The sequence below is a fragment of the Polypterus senegalus genome, chromosome 4 (genome assembly GCF_016835505.1).
Source record: "Polypterus senegalus isolate Bchr_013 chromosome 4, ASM1683550v1, whole genome shotgun sequence".
Lineage (NCBI taxonomy): Eukaryota > Metazoa > Chordata > Cladistia > Polypteriformes > Polypteridae > Polypterus > Polypterus senegalus.
This window is the reverse complement of record NC_053157.1, coordinates 142,974,261-142,995,897: the sequence shown is the minus strand read 5'-3', so window position 1 is coordinate 142,995,897 and position 21,637 is coordinate 142,974,261. Positions and strand designations below refer to the sequence as shown.

General features: G+C 37.1%; 1 protein-coding gene across 5 annotated transcripts in view; it reads left to right on the top strand.

The window, feature by feature from the left end:
• The window catches only part of LOC120527687 (gamma-aminobutyric acid receptor subunit alpha-4-like), a 256,176-nt gene that overhangs the window by 83,899 nt on the left and 150,640 nt on the right, over positions 1-21,637 (top strand). For all 5 annotated transcript variants that reach the window (XM_039751389.1, XM_039751388.1, XM_039751387.1 and 2 more), the window contains one exon: positions 8,772-9,031. In XM_039751389.1, coding sequence (XP_039607323.1) covers positions 8,772-9,031 — 260 coding nt within the window. The remainder of the gene's footprint in view (positions 1-8,771; positions 9,032-21,637) is intronic.

The following is a 21,637-nucleotide window of genomic DNA, read 5'->3' as shown; positions in this document are numbered from 1 at the left end:
GGTAAGTGCTCAGAAGTTGTAGCATATCCAAATCATTCTTTGGAGCCCATCGACTTACAATTGCCTCATGCCAAAAGCGAACATATATGAGGCTGACAAAATGTGCAATACGTTTCATTCTTTTCAATTCTTGTTAAGGAATATTAAACTGTTTAGTGAAGAGGACAATTTTAAGTACATATACTGCCTTTGCCATCCACCTTGCTTGATGCAGAGCCCCTGGGATCCTGAAACTGAAGTCGTTTTTAGACCAGCCTCCTAGGTACACTGTAATAAAAGTGATCAATGTGTGCAACCCCTAAATATTATCCAATCTTCTTGAAATTTGGCATATATATCTTTTACATCACTGAGTCTCGGGGCATAAGCAAATTCATATGAAAATCACATCTTTGGAAAAATGAGACACCCTACAGAGCATGCTATTTCAGTCAAGATAAAATCAATATCGAATTGGAGTTTTGTGAATCAGAATCAAATTGAATCAGTGCATCATACCCAGCCCTATATACAGTGTATTATATACACTGTATATGCACATAAATATATACTTACACTGTACTGTAGATTTATATCCTTCGCACATGCTATAGATTGAGCTCATAGCCACCTGCTGTAAACAAACTAATTAAATGTGTAACTTTCTCATGTTATTTTATTTTTCCTCATATCACAGTGCTTACCATAGATGCCTATTAGCTATGACAGGATTGCAAAGTTAAGAAAGATCCTTTAAGGTTTTCTAGCATTTCTTTGGTTTTGGATTTTATTTTTTTGACCTCCCCTCCATCTTAGGGTTTTTATTTCTATTTAACTAAAAATGTTGTTGCTGTAATACAACAATATATTCCATTGCATTAGTATTACAGACATTTTTCTTTCATAATGTGTCATCCTGACTAAATCATCCTTTTTCAAAGATGTTCAGAATTTGTTCTGTACATTTTGAATCATCATGTTTTGTCTGATATTTAATAAAATACACATGAAATTGAAAATGACACTTACTGTAATTTTGAAATATCCTAGGTTTCACCAAGCTAAACTTAAGAAATACGCATATTTAAATTTTGTTGTTTATGTGGATTCTTATGGTTTATTTGCAAACTATTAAAAAATATATAATGCGTTGGAATAATAGTTAACATTCTAAATTCAGATTGTGGAGGTAGGTCATCATCCATTTGACATCTGCATATTCTCCAAAAATTTGTGTTTTCCTCCAAGTACTTAGGTTTTCCTCCAGCATTCTTTAAGTTTTATGAGTTAGGTTAATTATCAATTCCATGTGGCCCTATGTGACTATGAGTGGGTGTGTGCACATACAGTAACTGGACTTTATGGCGGACTGGTGAACTGTCCTGGGCTGTTTCCTGCCTTGTTCCCACAATTACTTGAATAGTCTCCAGCCCCTTGTGATCCTACAGTAAAATGAACTAAGCAAGTTTCACATAGTTTTTTTAAGTCTTAAACAGAATAATTATTAAAATGAGCGGAACGCAAACAAGGTTTCCCTACAGTTTAAAATATGTAGATAAGCATACAGCATTTGACAAAGGTAGGATAGTGTTTTTTCTGGTGCTTCTTGAATTCATTTCAGCTCACTGTTTCTGGCTTTTTTGGTCAAGTTGGTGGGTGGTTTATTGCTAACCTACAAGGATACACAACTTCAATAACTTAATGTGCACCAAGGTTTTAGTAGCTCTGTAATGAATGTGAAAAACATTAAAACAACAGCAGGAGGCAGTGTCTTGGATTCAAGTGAGGAACAGAGTCATGGGTTCAAATTCCTGTCCTTGTCAGTGTCTGAATGATTTTTAAGACATTTACCCCATTCTTCCTATCATTATGTCGGTTTCTGTCTATTCTCCATACTTACAACATACATGGTGACTGTGCAGCAGTTCTGTTTACAGTGGATCCTCGGTTCACAACCAAATTCGTTCCAAAACTCTGGTCGTAAACCGATTTGGTTGTGACCTGAAAACTAACACTGCAATAGTTCGCGCTATAGCGCTAAGAACCGCTTGCTAAAAACATTTTTTTTAATGAGTTTTATGCACAGGGAAAAATGAACATTTGAAAAGTCCGTAATTCAATAAACTACCAAGAAAAGTAACATTGCAATAATGCATGCTACGAACCGATCGCTGTAAACAGAAATGAAAACAAAAACAAGCCCAGTGCATTCTTTAACTGCATTCTGTACCTTATGCATCCAGCTCTCTCTCTTGTGTGTGCATGTCTCTCGCGTGCGCCTCTGTGTGTGTGTGTGTGTGAGTGTCTCTCTCTCGCGCGCCTCTGTGTGTGTGTGTCTCTCTCGTGCACCTGCGTGCCTGTGTGTGTGTGTGTGTCGCGCTCTCTCTCTCGCTGTCTCGCTCGCTCGCTGCACAGGAAATGCACAGGGAGAGACTGAACACGTACAAACCGAAAGGGAAACTGGCTTGTTTTATATACCAAGTGTGTGGTCGCGAATAGAGGCAAAAGTTTGGCAGACTTTTTGGTCATAAACCGATTTGTACATGAACCGAGATGTTCGTGAACCGAGGTTCCACTGTATTTGTGTGTGTGAATTTGTTCTGCGTTGTATTGGCTCCCTGCCCAGGGTTGATTTGTGTGACTTTATATTGGATAGGTGGGATCAGAAAAGCAATAAATTAGCTGTTAATTAAATAGCTATTAGCTAATTATTGTATTACCACGTGCAGTGCATATACTGTACCTTGATACAAAGCAGTTTACAGATTGCAAAATTAGCTTATAAATGAAAAAACGACTCTCACCCTGACAAGCAAAGTGTGACAGGTGGTTGCTGTGACATCAGAATAATGGGAATGAAGATGTGAATGTTGAAGGCATGCTTCATGAATGGAGTTTACAAAAGCCATATTTGAGGCCGAAATGCATGGGAGAAATGAGAATGTGTCAGAAAATAGCAATTATTGTAGGAAGATACCAGCATTAAACAAAATGTGCAATCTTGGAAGTGATTTCAAGGATATGAAATTGGAATGAAGCCAACACTACTCTCTCTTATCTTGTAGCTCATCTGGAGACCAAGACGGAAGACATCACAATCTGTAGCATGTTCATTTCAGTTATTGAATGTAATACTTTATTCTGGTCACTTGCTTTTCCACTTGAGCAATAGTAAAATCTTCCACATACTGTATGTGTTTGAAAAGGCTATATAAGTGATACAAGACAGTACTGTTACATCTCGGGGTTAAGACAATATTAATCACCAGTAGTGAGAGATTTTGGCCAGTTAGCAAGGAGAATATGTGACAGTAAAGAAAATACAGGAAAGAAGATTTCCACACTGAAAAGAAAACAAAGTAAAAATGTTTCTGCTGCAAAGCCTTTCTCAGGTGTGTAACTGTAAAGGAAATAGAAGTTAGCATAAATAGTAGGGGAAGGATGGAACAAAGTCAGGGTAGATGAGTAGGTGCAAAAAGCTCCTATTAGAGAAGATGAAGGGAGAGATTAAAAAGTTAGTCAGTCATTAGGACCTTGAAGATGTGATCCCAGGGTGAAAATGAGTTTAGCTTCTTATATGTTTCTTTGGAAACTGTTTTAGAAGCCCTGTGAAAGAACACAAACAGAATCTATGTGGCTATGACCAAGGGATGTGTAGTGTTCTACAATAGGCTTTGTAAGGTCTTTGATCTTAATGGCTCAAACCTGTTTTCTGAGATGGTCTCCTAGCCATCTTCCTGTTTCACCTATGTAGATGGGTGGACACTTCCTACAAGAAATGTAGTAAATAAGATTTTTACACTGGCATGAGACCTGTTATTTAAAACTGAATTTAAAACCGAGACCAGGTACAATGTTGTCTGGATGCTGTTCTACAAAAGTTTAGAGAAGTACACAAGAGATGGCGGCTATGGCTAGTCAATCGGCTCTATAAGCAAGTAGTCAGAATTCAAACTGATAAATGACCGACTCTAACCTGTGACGCGGTAGATAAACAGAGTGAAGAATGGCTGCCAAGGAACTTATCTTAGCCAGTTAAAATGTAATTTAAAATAATGATTTCTAACAATGTGAATTGTATGCATCAGGAACTTACAGGATGTGCAATATGTCTTGTTTAAAAGTGGAGACTTTGCATAAAATCTTTAGGAGAAAACAAAAATTGTGACAACAATAGGAGTGAAGGCAGAGTCTAACAGGGAAGAATAATTACTGAAGTTTTATACGAAAATTAAATTGGTGACAAAGACATATTTTCATTAAGAAAAGAGAAGAAACAAATTTGACAGAATCCCATTGTTAGCTAGGATACATTTTGGATTAGAAAACAAAATCATAAATAGTCTATAATTTTATGGATCTATCTAGGGACAATTTTCTGAGTATAATCTAGAAAAGAAAAAAGATTGGAGCAGTGGAACACATGTTTAAAAACATTAGAAGGAAATTTGGAAAATAATTAGAAAAACCCATGGAGCAGCTACACAGCTAGAAGCATTGCAGATGCAGAATGAATTATGTTTGGAGTTCATAATGTAAAACAGTGCTATGAATACAGAAACTTTGCAATGATAAAGTAAGAGAAATACTCAAGAACTTAACAAAGAAAGGAAAGATGAAAAAAGTTAAAATGAGTAGAATTCAAGAGGATATACTATACCATTTACTACTTGGGCAGAATATAATGGTAGAGGCATTTAATATTTTTTGGGAAGCAGATTACTTTAACACATAGCTTCTTAAACTAGGGATGACCCAAATTCAGTCACAGGCAGACACCGCTTTACTCAATTGGAAGGGGTTGCGTACATTTTGTGAAGTGTCTTGCGTTGGGTCATTTGGGCAGTTTAAGCAACCAACATTGCTGTGCTGTGATTGTCAGCGACAATTGTCCAATTTACTCTTCCCACACTATAACTGTCTGTGGCAATTCCCCCATCTGATGGTGATCATGGGTTTCGAAGACACTAAAAAGGGCAAAATTGGGTTATGAAAAAAAAGTTTAAGGAACACTGCTCCCAACATTAAGTTATCAGGGAAATGGTAACATACAATCATAATACGTGCTTGCATAAGAGAACATACACATAAATCAAAATCACTAATCAAAAATCATTTTTATCTAAAGGCTTAGATTACATGAGTAACGTACTGCCATGTTAAATGGTGTCTCCAAAGTGTTCTTGATCTCCAAATCTGTGACCTCAACAGCATGCTGTACCAACACCAAAACAGTCATTGGAAGAAACACAAAATGGAAGCAACTACAATCCAAAACAGAAAATAAAATGGAAACATAAAAACTTTATACACATTAGGATCAAATATTTTCACCACAATGATGTGTGTAGACCTTTTGCTGGAAAATGGCCCAAAAATGGAAAAGGACAGTTAATGGGGCAAGCATTGGCAAAAAATGTTTATGTATTATAGTTAATTATGTTAGATTATCAGAAAAAACACTATGCCACTTTATTTTCACATACAAAATGAAAGAGCAAATAAAAGGATTTATACTTAGTTTACATGAAATACCAAATGCAGTTTCTTCCCATATTAACCTTAAGACTTTACATCATAACACATCAAATAAAAGATTATAGACGCTGCACTGAAGGAAAAATAATCTTCTGGAAGCTAATAGAGCTGATCTGGTAGTATAGATCACCACTGTGTTCTGAGCAAGAAAAACAAAATCTTTTTTGATTTAGAACTATGAAGTATAATATAGCATCATTTTATATTATACAATAAGTATTAAGATTTCTTAGCAATGAAAAACATGATAAAAGTAATAATAAGTTTAACTGCTAAGGGTAACTTATCACCTATTGTCTCAATATGTGTTCCCACTGGTCCTTAATGCAGAAATGCCACAGTTTAATAGATAGTGAATATACCATATACTAATTTTCAGTGTGTAGGCAAAGATATGCAAAAATAACATTTAACAGCATAATAATTTTGACCATAAATATAATTTGTATTTAAAAAGTAGTTATTATTGTAATAAAGTATTATTTTAGAAAAGTTAAAATTATAAGAAATCCCCTTTTATATTAATAATAATATTATTTTGAATTGATTATGGATGTTAATTTATTTTACTGTTTATGCGTAGCATTTACTTAGTGGTGCTTTGCTTCCAAACTGCTTTTTAGGTTATTCTTTGTAAACATCCTATTTTTAAAGTTTGTATATGGTGGCATAATATATTGTTTCTCACACAGTATTTCAGTTATTATTGTTACATTACAATTTCCAAAGGATGACACAGTGTTACCGTATAGCTTTGCAATATTGCACCTAATGTTCCTGTATGTGTAATAATCATATATTAAATATAGCAAATAAAAAACATTAGTGTCAGAATTGCCATGTTCTTGAAAACTACTCATAACCTCTTGCTAAATTAGAATTATTCCCAGATAATAATAGACTTCAGAACTCATTTCGTTTGTTTTCATTTTTTGAGAATTTTCAGACAAACATTGAACATAATGATTCTGATTAGTTTGAATGAATAAGAGTTAAAAAATTTCTTAACAGTTAAATCATGGAATATTTATAAAAGGTGTAATGGTTTTCTGTTTAATGAACAAAAATTACATTTTAGTAGTACTTTAGCAATATGACTATAAACTGTTGGAATTTGTTTTGCTATATTATTAAGGACACAGAAATTCATGAAATTTATTAACAAACTTTATTTCTTCTTCTGTTGTATTGGCTATAAAATGTATAAATGTCCGACTTCCTACATTCTGCTATTGCTTTGAAACAGTTACCTGTGTTTTTCTTTCTTCCTTTCTTTCTTGTAAAACTGATCCTAATAGCACCACTTTTCACATTGTTGGAGATCTAACAATGTTCTGGTGGTGCCCTGGTGGCATTGCTGTGTTCTGCAATGGTATACAACATCCCACGTCAATTCTGCTCTCCTATTTATGCAAAATGAAGTAAATACGTATATGATAGTGTTACTTTGATTCAGAAATGATTTTAATAATTTCATTGTGTTTCTACCACTTGCTTTATTAAAAAGTATTAAATCAATAATATTTTAAAGTTTGTGAATGTGCCAGCCTTTCATAAAGATTTGTATTCTATCCTTTGATCCGCAAATATTTTGCATATTCCATCAGTTTTTCTGTATACTGATGCTGTTTTTATTTATAGTTTTTCTGACTGTGTTGAGTTTTTTTTTATGTAGGTATATTGTTTTTATTTTGAGGATATGACAATTTATCATTCTTAATTTTTATTATTTTGTCTTGCCTCACCATTTTGTGTATTTTCTTTGTGGCCACAGCCATATTATTTATGTGACCAGATGTCATCATAGCATGAGGTCACAGGTCTTTTCCTATTAAAGATGGTTCATTCCTAATGGTTTAACTCAGAAACGTTGTGGAGCATTTCACTAGATCAGAAACTAACTTTGCCAGTTATTTAGACTATGAATTCTGGCTTGGTTACTTTGCTTCACGATTTTTTATATAGCACATTTTCATACAAACAGTAGCTCAAAGTGCTTTACATAATAAAGAATAGAAAAAAAAAGACACAATAAGAAAAACAAAATAAATCAACAATAATTAACATCGAATAAGAGTAAGGTTCAATGGCCAGGGGGAGCAGAAAGAACAAAAAAAAACTCCAGACGGCTGGAGAAAAAAATAAAATCTGTAGGGATTCCAGACCATGAGACCTCCCAGTCCCCTCTGGGCATTCTACCTAACATAAATGAAACAGTCCTCTTTGGATTTAGGGTTCTCACGGAAGGACTTGAAAGGACTTGACTTAAAATGCATAGACTCTATTTCTTAATTTATTTTGTAAATACTTGTGTTCTTCAAGCAGTTTTATAAATTTATTATAAATGTATTATTTTTTTCACTGACATTACTACAATGGCATTTTGCATGTTGTTTTAAGTCATGGCCGTTCTTAGTTATGCAAATTACTATGACTGTTTTATTGTTGGTTGCTATTATGTGACTGTAGAACTTCTGACATGTGATGTCGCTGTCTTGCCCCCTATATAAGATGGTGATTTCATTGTTTAAGTTTGTGGATAATTCTCAAAGCACTACACATCTTTGCATCTGTAGTTATTTAGGGAAAACATTTTTTGGACATAGGACTTCTTGATTTGAGTTTCAACCACTTCTCAGGACAATCCCACATATCAGACATGAGGAATATCCATTTTGTACTGAACTGCATTGCATGGCAGCAGTTAATAAATGAAACTGTAGATAGATCATGGTTAGGATTAAACTATCCAAGCTCGTAATCAAAGACTTAAGAAGCAGATAAACAAAATAACAACAACAACATTTATTTATCTAGCACATTTTCATACAAAAAAATGTAGCTCAAAGTGCTTTACAAAATGAAGACAATAAATAAGGAGATCCACTAGAGTCCTGGGTCTCTAAAATCCCCAAAAGAATGGTTCAAAAATTGTAACCATGGAAAAACTGTAAAAAAAATCAAACTAGAGTCAGACCATGACAGGCATATTAACATTAAGTGATGAAAATATGGTGAATTTCTTATAAAAATTTGTCACATTAATTTTTTGATTCATGACATTACTGTAATGAACTGCATTATTTAACCATTACTGCTTTAAGACTTTAGGATTTGTTTTTGCAATTCCTAGAAGAACAATTTTCACTTTTCTCAAATTTTTATAATCAGAACGTTTGGTTACTGTTCAGGTTGTTAACAACTTGTAAGTAATGCAGAAAACTATAATAAGTTGTATTTTTTTACTTTTACAGGTATAACAACTGTCTTGACAATGACAACACTAAGCATCAGTGCTCGGCATTCCCTACCAAAGGTTTCATATGCTACAGCAATGGACTGGTTCATCGCTGTCTGCTTTGCTTTTGTATTCTCTGCTCTCATTGAATTTGCAGCTGTCAACTACTTTACAAATGCTCAAATAGAAAAGGCTAAAAAGAAGACAGTAAAAAATCCACCTGCATCTAAGCCTACACCCTCAAAGAAATCTAATGAAAATGAAGAAGTGCAACAGGTAATGATTTCCATGTCTATGTATTAACTGTTAAAATAAGGAAAACAGCTGACATTATCTATATGAGGTCTATGAACTCCCTGACTGGGATGTCTACAAATAAAGGGCACACTTATGTACTAAAAACAGCATCAGAAAAATGCAAGGACATATATTTGAAAAAGAAAGTAGCTGTAAACTGTGCCCATTTTAAGGTGACACCACAAGGTCCATTCCTCCATTTTAGATGTGAATGCTACTATTTTAAAGCACTGTGGTGTAAGCCACCCACATTTTGCTCTCAAATTTCCTGTAACAATACTGAGACACAGAAAAGAATGAATCAACAGCAGTATCTTATCAACCCCCGTAATGTGTACATGTGCCAAACTTTAATAGCGCTGCTATATAATGTAGTTACATTTCATTCTAAATTTTAAGGGCAGCACACTATTTTTGGTAAAACCCCAGGGACATAATGTTACTTTCAAACATGTTTGTTTATTCAAAGTTATTCAGCACTGTGGCAGTCCAGTTCTTTCAAATGAGACAGTGCTTGTTTTGTGTAGAGATGTATTTATCATGGCAATCAAACTGTTTTAAATGGCACTGTTATTATACTGTAGCAGAATCAGTATCATGTAAACTCACTCAGCTCTGTTCCAGGCCTGCTACTTTTCACATCCTGTTATTAGGTGCAGTGATCCATTTATCATTGTTAAATATATGATGCAGTATCCCCGCACCCAATTGGTACAATTTTACTTTTTAGAGAGATGCATTCTGGTTTTCTTACTGTAAATATATACAGCCAAAAATAGATTAATGTCAGGACTGGCTTTTCTTTTAATAAAAGCATATTGTACATACCTAGTAGACACCACTCAAAAAAGTAAATTAAAAATTACAAATTAATTTACAATGCTGTTGTAAAAGAAAAATGGAAAGAATTATCTAAAATAATGCTTGTTCATTATCATAAATATATTTTTTTTAATTTCTGATGTAGTCAGAAGCAATTGTATTTTCAAGTGTAATGTAGTTGTAATATGAGCAAAATTATTTACAGAGCATTTACTACGTATATTATTAGCCCCCTCACTGAGGCTAGGTAGGAATCACATGTATTGTATATACATAAAAAGACATTTTGCCTAAACAGAACCCTGGTCCCTTGTCAAATTTCCTCTTACCTGTAATATCAATTGAATAATTAGGTTTCATGTACTGCAAGTCCACATGTGAATCATCGGCTTCTGATCTTAAAGCTAGAGACGATAAGGAATGGCTCACTGTAAGCTGTGGGAGATAAGCAATTTCTTCCTGCTAGTTTCTTATCAAACTCTTTCATCTCTTTAGAATTCTTAAGAGAAGAGTATTAATTGGTTGGGAAACAAACAGTGGTGCTCTAAAATAATGTTATTTGTATTAACATGTAAATTAGTATTGCAATAAATGATACGTTATTTAACAAAGAGCAAATGTAAGAAATACAAAATCTTAAATCTAGACATATTCCACATGACAGAATAGATGCACAAAAAAAAGAAATTAACAAAAAATATAAACACTTGAAGAGTATGCTATTACTGCATTGGTGACAGAAAAGGAAAAAATTAACAATCCATTTGAAATCTAAGTTCATGCTTATTGTCATGTGACATTTGCTCAATATTCATGTTATATTTAACAATTTCAATTTCCATTAAATTCAGTTCATCCATTTTTAACATCAGTTTCTTCTGTTGAGTATTAGCTCCAGTTGAAATGCTACTGCAGCGTACTGCACGGCACAATTATGTAAACACCCACATCCATGGTGTTTTGGAGAGAAAAGTCATAAACAAATTTTGTGGTTTAGATTAATAAAGAAGATGGTCACCTTTTTAAATTGGACCTTGAACAGATTTCCTCTTTATTCTTTCTTCTTCTTTAATATATTTTGGATGTTTCTGACATTCCAGTTACTTCTAAACTTATTCTTTGTATGGAACTCAGACAATCACTGGTTTTTCATGATTTAAAAAAGGCGACACAGACTATTCACGAATAATTATCATTCAAGGAGATTGATGTTTTCAGACATTTACTCGCAGTTGCAACTTTTTGTAAAGTTGAAAAGTCTTAAAAAAGTGTTCATTAACAATTAAATAATAACATAAAATGATTTTAAAAAACAGAATTTGGTGTTGGTACAATACCATTTTCTCTTACACTTTAATTATTTATTTTACTGCAAATATGTTTAAGATGAGAAGCAAATTATTACGCACTCACCCATCCAGGAGATGGAGAATACTAATGATATATTGTTTGATTACTTGCTCAGTCTATGATGATTCACATCTGTCCTCAATGAGAGCCCTGACGGACCATGTACAGAAGGGCATTTTGCACTCTTCATAGACTAAAATTATATGAACTCTTTAAACTTGAGCAGAGAAGGTTGAGTGGGGAATTAATTCTGGCCTTCAGAACTACCAAAGGCATTATGGCGACCACAAGACAAGTGGTTGATGGATGCATACTAGGCTAGCTCTCTGGGGCCAGTCATTTTTTTCTGATACTTTCCTCCAATTCGTAGACTTTAATTGACATGCCTTTTCATCAGAGATTTCAGTTTTACTGACTTCACAGGGTGGCAGCAGTTCTGAAAAGAAATAGAATCAGGAGCAAATGAAAAGTATAAACAAGCCAAGGTCAACTACTGGGAGAGTGAGAATCTAGGAAACAAGCTCAGTGCGTTAAACCAAAATGATAGTGTGGGGCATAGCAAGACAGTTAAAAATCAGAATATACACAAAAACTGAGCCAAAACATAAAGCCGACAGACATAGTGAAAAAGACAGAAAGGAACTTGTAGCCAGGGATGAAATTAGGAGATTTTTTAGATTGAGTCCAAACAAACTTGCACAAACCGGCCTAGTCACGCATCACACACTCCTGGCCATCTGTGAATTGGATGGCATCACGATGTTTCCCTCGAAAGTTAAAGCATAGTGTACCGAAATCATTGTCTGCATGGCCAACAAAATGATTGATAATAAATACTACTGCTACAATCAATATTGTTGCACCCACAAAGATGTCCATTAAATGATGGAAATTTTAATTTACAAGCAATAGGAGGTTAAAGAAAACATAAAAAAAATATAGAATGAAAATTCAAATCATGTCACCACTTTAATGAAATACCTCTGGCCTAGCTATATTTCCCAGTCTGTGCAATTTCTCATTTGTAGTTAAAACATGTCATAAAATATACTCTTCCCAAACAGAAGTCTGTCCCTCATGAGGAGATTTCTAAACTATGCCAATCTGAGAAAGAATGAAGCCTGTAATTAAGAGCTGGTGAAGCCACTTTTTTGGACCTGGTTTCTCCCAGTCTTTCTCATGCATCTGGTTTGTGATTGAAGGCAAACCAAGATTATCCACTGAGGCCATTGATAATTTTCAAGCTACAGTCACATTCTTTTAATAGTGGCTCATTGGTCTTTATTTCCCAAAAAGGTTTTCCTCCTCTTTGTTTCCCACCTCTGTGTTGCAAGGTATTATTAAAGGTGTTTTTGGACTTGCCTGTTTATATTCACTATGCTGTAACTCCATTGCTGTTGAACTTTCTACTTCTTAAGCTTCTGAAGCTACTGTTGTTCCCGCACAATATCTTAGGCAGACTGGATATTACAGGTGACCTTTGTATTGGTGTTATGTGCAGTATAGCTACTATACTCCTCTGTGCTACTCACCTCTGTTTTTTTCTTTATTATTCTCTTTTTTTAATATTTTATTCAAGTCATCTGATTTGGAATCAATTTTCCATAGTTCATCTTAAGGTTGTTTTAGATCAGCATTTTTAAATTCCATACTATTTTTACGTCTTTCATTTTTAGTTTAGTTTCAGTTTTTTTTTTATGAACCTTTGATTGTCTCAATTTTAGTTTTTATTAATAAGTGACATACATTTATTAGTTTTAATTTTGACCAAATCATTCCAGTTTAGTTTTTGTTTTAGTTTAAGAGCTATATATTAAAAATTAAGAAATACATGGTTTGCCTCTCGCACAACCACTGAAGAAACATGTAGAAATGCTTATAAAAATTACAGTGTGGCTCATTTTGCTCCAGCCATCTTCCAAACATTTTGTAAAATGTGTCTTACTTGTGCTGTAGCAGTATTCATCTATTTAATGAGAAGGCTGTTTACTTTGTCAGCGTGGATCAAGTACTTCACAGTACATTATGAATACAATACAATACAATACAGTTTATTTTTGTATAGCCCAAAATCACACAGGATGTGCTGCAATGGGCTTTAACAGGCCCTGCCTCTTGACAGCCCTCCAGCCTTGACTCTCTGAGAAGACAAGGAAAAACTCCCAAAAAAAAACCTTGTAGGGAAAAATGGAAGAAACCTTGAGAAAGGCAGTTCAAAGACCCCTTTCCAGGTAGGTTGGATGTGCAGTGAGTGTCAAAAGAAGGGGGTCAATACAATCCAATACACAGAACAGAACAAATCCTCAATACAGCATAAAAATAAAAATTTTAGAAGTACGGAGCAGAATTTAACAGTAGATGATATCATATAATAAGATTTGGATATTTTTAGAGTCCTGGAGACCTCATCCATCAAGCTGCCGCCCCCATTTGGCCATTCCATAGCTGAAACATTGCTGGGCCGGCCAATCTGATGAAAGGACCCCTCTTTCCCATGATTCCTGTGATCCTCCATCAGGGATGACTTTACCACAGGCAGGCAAGCAACTTGGCAGCTGGACCGTGGCACCAATTGCCACATTTGAGTACCGAGAACAGATGAGGGTTAGTATTCAATTATAACTATCATGTTACTTATGTTAAAGTGCTAATGACTGACAACAGTGATGCAGTATGTACAGTAAATCAGCAGCTCTAGTCAGGATATGCTAAACTGAAGTAGTGAGTCTTCAGCTGGGATTTAAAGGCTGAAACCGAAGGGGCATCTCTTATAGAAGCAGGCAGACCATTCCACAGTTTAGGGGCCCTGTAACTAAAAGCTCGACCTCCCACTGTTATTTTATTAATCCTTGCAATCCTAACCAGACTGGCATCTTGAGATCTTAATGTGCGCTCAGGTTTGTAAGTCATGATAAGTTCAGACAAATAAGCCGGACCTTGGCCATTTAATGCTTTATATGTTAAAAGGAGGATTTGAAATCTGCCCTAAACTTAACCAGGAGCCAGTGTAAGGATTTAAGAACTGGAGTTATGTGTTCATATTTTCTTGTTCTTGTAATTATTCTTGCAGCCGCATTTTGGATTAACTAGAGGCTGTATAGAGAACAGTTTGAACAGCCAGTGAACACAGCATTGCAGTAGTCAATCCTACTAGAGATAAATGCCCGAATTAATTTCTTAGAATCCTGTTTATTTAGAAAGCACCTTAATTTCCTAACATTTTTAAGATGGAATAAACATGTTTTGGACAACTTTGTAATATGCTCTTTAAATGGGACTCCAACTGAGTTAAATGATGACAAAATATTGTTGTGATCAGCGTCATTCCCTCCAACAATAACCATCTCTGTTTTCATCTGTATTTAAAGACAAGTAGTTCTCATTCATCCACTTCTTTAATTCACTAACACAACTAATTAAAGACAACATCTGAGAAACTTTATTTGATTTAAATGAAAGGTATAACTGGGTGTCATCTGCATTCGAGTGAAAATTAACATTATGTTTCCTAATGAGAGATCCCAGTGGAAGCATATAAAGTGAAAACAGTAAAGGTCCCAATACTGAGCCCTGCGGGACACCATATTGAACTTCTGTGTATAATGTTGGAGTACTGTCAGCACATTTCTGTACATATTGTAATCGATTTGATAAATAAGAACTAAACCAAGCAAGCACGGGGCCTGTAAGCCCAACATCATTTTCTAGCCTGTGCAGTAAAATAGAATGGTCAATGGTGTCAAATGCTGCACTTAAGTCTAACAACATAATTACAGTGGAGTTTCCTTCATCAGAGGATATCAGAATGTCATTTACAACCCGTGTTAGTGCCGTTTCTGTACTATGACCAGTGCGAAAACCAGACTGGAATTTCTCAAATAAATTGTAATGCGTAAGGTGTGACTGAAGCTGACTGGCGACTACTTTTTCTAGTATTTTAGAGAGAAATGGTAAATTTGAAATAGGCCTGTAATTATTTAGTATGTGTGGGTCTAGGTCTGACTTTTTAAGTAATGGTTTAATGACTGACACTTTTAGTGCATCAGGTATTGTGCCATGCAATAATGAACTATTGATAATGTTTAGAATAGGCGCTGCAAGAACATCCATTGCACTTTTTACTAGTTTTGTTGGCACTGGATCTAGGGAACAAGTAGTGGGCTTCATTTTAGAAATTAAAGTTAAGACTTCCTGCTCAGTTACAGGATTAAAATTATTAAAGTGCTGAATGCAATGTGAGACAGGGTCTGCTAAGCTAGTATTTGGTTTGTACTGTGATGCTGAGATCTGGGATCTTATATTTTTAATTTTCTCATTGAAGAAGTTCATAAAGTCTGTACTGCTAATATCTGTTGGTATTTTGCACTGTTGATCTGAATTCCCATTTGTTAATTTAGCCACTGTTCTAAACAGTACCCGTGGATTTTTATTATTGCTATCTATTAATGTAGAATAGTATTCTGAGCAAGCTTTAAAGAGGGCTTTTTTATATTTATTTACACTCTCTGTCCATGCAATTTGAAAGACATGTAGCTTTGTTGTTCTCCATCTGTGCTCCAGTTTTCAACACTCTAATTTAAGAGCTCGAGTATTTTCATTAAACCAGGGAGAGTTTCTATGTGCTTTGATCACTTTTGTTTTAAGGGGAGCCACTGTGTCCAGAGCATCTCTCAAGGTCACATTATAATGTGATGTTAGCTGATCTAAATTGTTTTCCACGTTTACATTTGATGTTAACTGATCTAAATGGTTTTCCACAATTACACTCAACTTACTCAAGGTATCTATAAATTTTGAAGCAGAATTACAATCTAGATGTCGCACTGTCTTTGTTTTAATCTGTGAGTGCGTTGGCAAGGGCAGGACTAAATCAAATGTAATTAAGTAGTAATCGGAAATAACTTAATTTAATGGAGTAATATTTAAATTTTGAATTTCAACTTTGTAAGTTATAATTAAATCTAATATGTGGTTATGATTATGAGTTGGACCTTTGACAATCTGACAAAATCCTACTGAATTTAACAAATAAGTAAAACATTTGCTAAAAGTGTCAGTTTCCACATCAATGTGTACATTAAAATCCCCCATCAGTACTACGTGATCATAATTTATAGCCAAATCAGATAGAAGGTTGCTAAATTCAGTCATGAACAATGAATATGGCCCTGGTGGTCTGTAGACTAGCACTATAATTGTGTTGGAATCTGTTTTAATATTTAAAATGAATGCCTCAAAGGATGTAAAGTTGCCTACATTTTTAGAAGAGATTTGCATCCTGTTACAATGAATTAGTCCAAGGCCTCCTCCTCGACCAGAATCTCTAGACTTATGAAGGAACGAGTATCCATCTTGTGACGCCTCAGCTAGGGGAACAGTGTCATATTTATGAAGGAAGATAATTAGCAGAACCACCTAAATTCTTTTCCGAAACAATACATAGCTGTACCAGGGCGCTCTGTTTCTCACTGTACACAAACACCTGAGCGTACAGGTGCAGTTTTTCTCAGAAAATGGCGTTTATTTCCGAACCACCAATCCCGCCAGACACTCAACCTCTAACCCCAAACACTTTACGGCCAACAAGAACACACTGTCGTAAAATGTACATATTGCAGACATAACATTTCCCCCCTCCCCCACCAAGTACACTGACTCCCAGAAAAACATAACATAAGGCTCGAACTTTCAGAAGTAATTGAAATTGTACAGAAGTATTTTTTTTTCTTTTTGTGCGCTTCTTCCAAAACCCAAAGGTCATTCTAAAGTCTGCTTAACTGTGAAAACAGTAAGGAAATCTTTGAATCTGGCTGGCCGAGTTCTGAAGCGTTCAGGTCTGGAGATGGTTTCAGTCAGAGGTTGCAACACCTCAGGATACCCCTTCCTCCATAGGGACCAATGATCCTGCAGTTGAATCGAGCCACTCTGGTGTAAAACCTGAAGAGTCACAGCTTGGCACTGGTGGTGCAGGGATCTTGCGGAGGCGGCTTGCATGCCATCGGGAACCATCAGCCAGACAAAATGTGGCAGGTCCTAGTTGGCTTATTACTTGTAAAGGAGAAGACCAAAAAGATTTCAACTTATGTTCTCGATGTGGCCTCCACACCCTGACCCAATCTGATACAATTATGTCTGGCATTTTAACCCTGCGTGACCTGTCAAAATGTTGCTTCATTTTATTCTGGCTTTTGTACACCCTGTTGTGTGTATGCATCGCAGTGGGCAAAGCTGGTTGGGCACGCAGACGATCCAGTGGAAGCTGAAGTTCCTGACCAATCATAAGAGCTGCAGGTGAACTGCCTGTAGTTGAGTGCTGTGTAGCTCTGTATTAGGGATGGGTACCGGTGTCCGGTGCCATTGTGGAACCGGTGCTGACATGAACGGTAGTAACCAGACCGAAAAGCAGCGCACAATTCGGTGCTTCATTTCGGTGCTTTTTTCCCTGAGAAATCTAGCCAATCACTTCCTTTCCAAGGATAGTAGGCGGGCCCAGGTATGTACGGGTTTTTTTTTAGAGCAGAGCTAAAATGCCGAAGCTGAAGCGCTCGAGAGTGTGGCTGTACTTCACAGCAAAAGATATAAACTCAGCAGCCTGCAACAAATGCTTAAAGGTAATAATGTGCAAAGGAGGTAACACCTCAAATCTAATGAAACACATGGCGTTTTTTTAAAAGCCGAAAAATGCACCGCATTTGATAACTTGCAGCAAGACATCACACCGAGCACATCTACTGCGGGTGTGGTGCCTGTTCTCGGAGTTAGCAACATCCAAGAACCGAGGAGGAGAGTCCGGCCCCTAGCCCTGCCAGTGTAGCAGAAATGATAACTGATGATGATGATGGCAGCAGCACCCGTTCTTCTCTGCGTGAGTAGCTTAATGTTGTTTGTGCAATTTACATTGAGTAGACTAACCACGTTATTACATTAATGCATGTAAGGTGAACTAGCAAACACCGTCGTGGTTACATGCGGCTGTCTTCTTGTTTGATGGCAGATACTCCCTTCACCCTGGCCAAAAAGGCTAAAATGACGAAAGAAAAAGTGGACAAAATTCATAGGGCAGTGACAAAATTTATAGTCAAAGATCTCCATCCATTTTCAACGGTGGAGTCACCATCATTCAGGTGAAAAATGTTGTATTACTCTTACATAAAAAAAAAATAGACTGTATAATACTGTAAAGGTTAATATGTCCATAGCTGCTTAGCTTTGTAAGTCTTCTCTAAATATTATAAGTAAACTATATTTGAATAAAAGGTATATGAGCTATATGTTTTTATTTTTTATCTGGAAGAAAAAAATTAATGAAAATTCAAATGTATTTTCTGTTTATTCTGGGAACTGGTTTATATGTTTTATTTATGTGTCCCAGCGTCATCAACGCCTTCTGAAAGAGTTTTCTCTTGTGCTGGGCATGCCATCAGCCAAGAACGATGCCGTATAGCTCCAGAAAAGGCTAATATGATTATCTTCTTGCAAAAAAACTGCTAAACATCACAGGTTTCATGACAAAGTTTGTGTTTTCAATTGTTTAAGCACTGGTTCCAACCAAAGAAGTTATGTTTTATTGACAGAAAGGGCTAGGTTTGTTATAATTTTGTTTAAAAAAAATTACTGGGAAAAATAAAAACGCAAGAGGTTTTTGGACGAAGTTTGTGTTCTTTATTTTTAAGCACCGGTTCGAGCACCGTTTAAGCACCGGCACCGTTTCAAAAGTACCGTTTTGGCACCGGTATCGGATAAAAACTAAACGATACCCATCCCTACTCTGTAGTGAAGAAGTGTCTGGAGAAGTGCAGAGAGAAATGTGCATCCATCTGCCAAATGTGCTCTAATGCCATTTTTTAAAGTTTTATTTAGACGCTCTACCCCCCCATTGGCCTGAGGGTGGTAGAATGCTGTGCGGTGGTGGCGAATTCCTTTACTCATCAAAAAGCTTGTAAATTCAACAGAAGTGAATTTTGGACCATTATCTGTTGAAACAGCCACTGGCAACCCCCAGCGAGCAAAATGGACTCCAAAAACTCAATCACAGCTCTGGTTGTAACTGATCCAACTGAGGCTACTTCTGGCCACTTAGAGTGTAGGTCATATGCCACAATAAGAAAACGCTGATGATGTGGAACACCATGTAACTCACCGCAGATGTCTAGCTGTAGGTGTTCCCAAGGCTTAACAGGCCACTGAACTGGCTGCAATGGGGGTGTGGATGGAGGACCCATTTTACCGCTAAGAAGGCTAGCAGGGCATTCCTTGACCAGAGCTTCAATATCAGCATCAATCCCTGGCCACCACACAAGGTTGCGACATCGTTGCTTATCACGGACAATACCCAAATGGCCCTCATGTGCCATAGCCAGGACTCGTGCCTGGAGAGACCTTGGAACTACTGTGCAGAGACCACGAGCAACACAGCTTTCATTCCAGCAAGTGAGTTCATCCTTGACACGATGGAATGGCGTCACCTCAGCCAGTACTTGAGTAGGCCACCCCTGCCTGATAAAAGTACGAAGCTAAGTGAGCACAGGGTCTTGCTCTGAGGCCTGCTGCAGCTCCTGGAGTGACACCATGGCCTCTAGAGGTGTGTGAAGAAGCTGAACAAGTTCAGGCTCAGCAGAATTAGGGCAGGGAGTCATGACTGGAGGAGCTGAGAACCGAGACAGTAGGTCAGCCACCACATTGTGGCGCCCGGGAGTATACTGGAGTTTAAAATTGTACTGCTGGAGACGCTCTGACCAGCGGTGCAGTCTTAGTGGCCTGTGACCAGAACCAGATATAGAAAGCAGTGCAGTGAGAGCTTGGTGGTCAGTTCTGAGTGTAAATGCACGGCCATACAGATACATGTGCCACCGTTCACAAGCCCAGATACATGCCAGTGCTTCTCGCTCACTAACTGAGTATTTCTGTTCACCTGGGCTAAGAGCTCTAGAAGCAAATGCCACAGGTTTCTCAGTCCCCTAATGAATCTGAGACAGTACAGCCCCAAGAGCAGCTCCAGATGCATCACATGTGACTAAGGTGGGACTATTGAGGTCAAAGTGTGCCAGCACAGGCGGTGAAACAAGCTGAGCCTTTAGTAACTGAAAAGCCTCTGTGCAGGCTGGAGTCCATGCCCAGGGAGCATCTTTCTTCAAAAGTTGACGTAAGGGTACAGTAGTGGAGGAGTATTGCGGCAGAAAACGTAGATAGTATGCAGTCATACCCAAAAATGAAGCAACCTGTGCTACTGACGTGGGCTCTGGAATTCTCTGAATTGCCTCTGTGTTAGACTGGAGTGGGGTTAAACCATCTGCAGATAGTCGGAAACCCACAAATTCAATTGAAGGTGCAGAAAACACACATTTATCACCATTAAGAGTGAGATTATGCCTGGCCAGAGCTGAAAACACTCTTTTGAGACGCTCATCATGGGTAGAGGTTGTGGGACCATGCACAACTATATCATCAAGATAAATGACAACCCCTGGAATCCCAGCCAAGATGGTTGACATTATCTTCTGAAAGCAACTCGGGCCTGAACTGAGTCCAAATGGCATTCTAGTATATCGGAAAACCCCAATGTGAGTGACAAATGCAGTCAGGTCTCGACTGCTGGGGTGGAGTGGCACCTGCAGATATCCTTGACGGAGATCTAACTTTGTAAAGAAACAAGATCCATAAAATTGTGTAGTTAGCTCCTCTGAAGTTGGCAGAGGGTATTTGTCAGGAATGACTGCCTTGTTTACTGCTCTTAGATCGACACAGACTCGTAGTTCCCCTGACTTTTTTTTTGCAACAACCAAATTGGAAATCCATGGGGCAGCATTAACAGGTTCTATAATTCCAGCCTCTAGGAGGCGTTGCAGTTCAGCAGATACCCCGTCACGAAAAGCCAGTGGGATGTGGCATGGTGGCTGGATGACAGGAGGCACAGTGAGATCTAGCAAAGGCTGGTGATGAAAGGCAGAGAGACAACCAAGTCCATCAAAAAGTGATGGCCACTTCTGTTGCCAAGTGGAGCAGACATTAAGAATTACAGATCCACTAGTGTCAACAAGGGTAAAACCAAGGCTGTTAAAAAGATCCAGGCCTAAGAGGTTGGCACCATGGCGGGAGACATGAAATGTGAATTGCGGAAGAAACTTAGAACCATAGCGTACTGACAGCTCAACTGAACCCACAATGTCAATCTTAGAGCTGGCATAGCCACAAAGAGTGGTGACTGGAGCAGATAGCTGGAGATCTGGGAAAAACTTCTTCTTAGTCTTTAGATTTAACAGAGACATTGTTGCCCCAGTATCTAGCAAAAGCGGAAGACATACGTTGTCTAGTTCTACTGTGCAGGTTTTAAAAAATGTATGCCTAGATGCCACATTATGAATTGTCACAGGCTTTGACGATGCCGGAGCGGAACGGCAAACTTTCGCGAAGTGA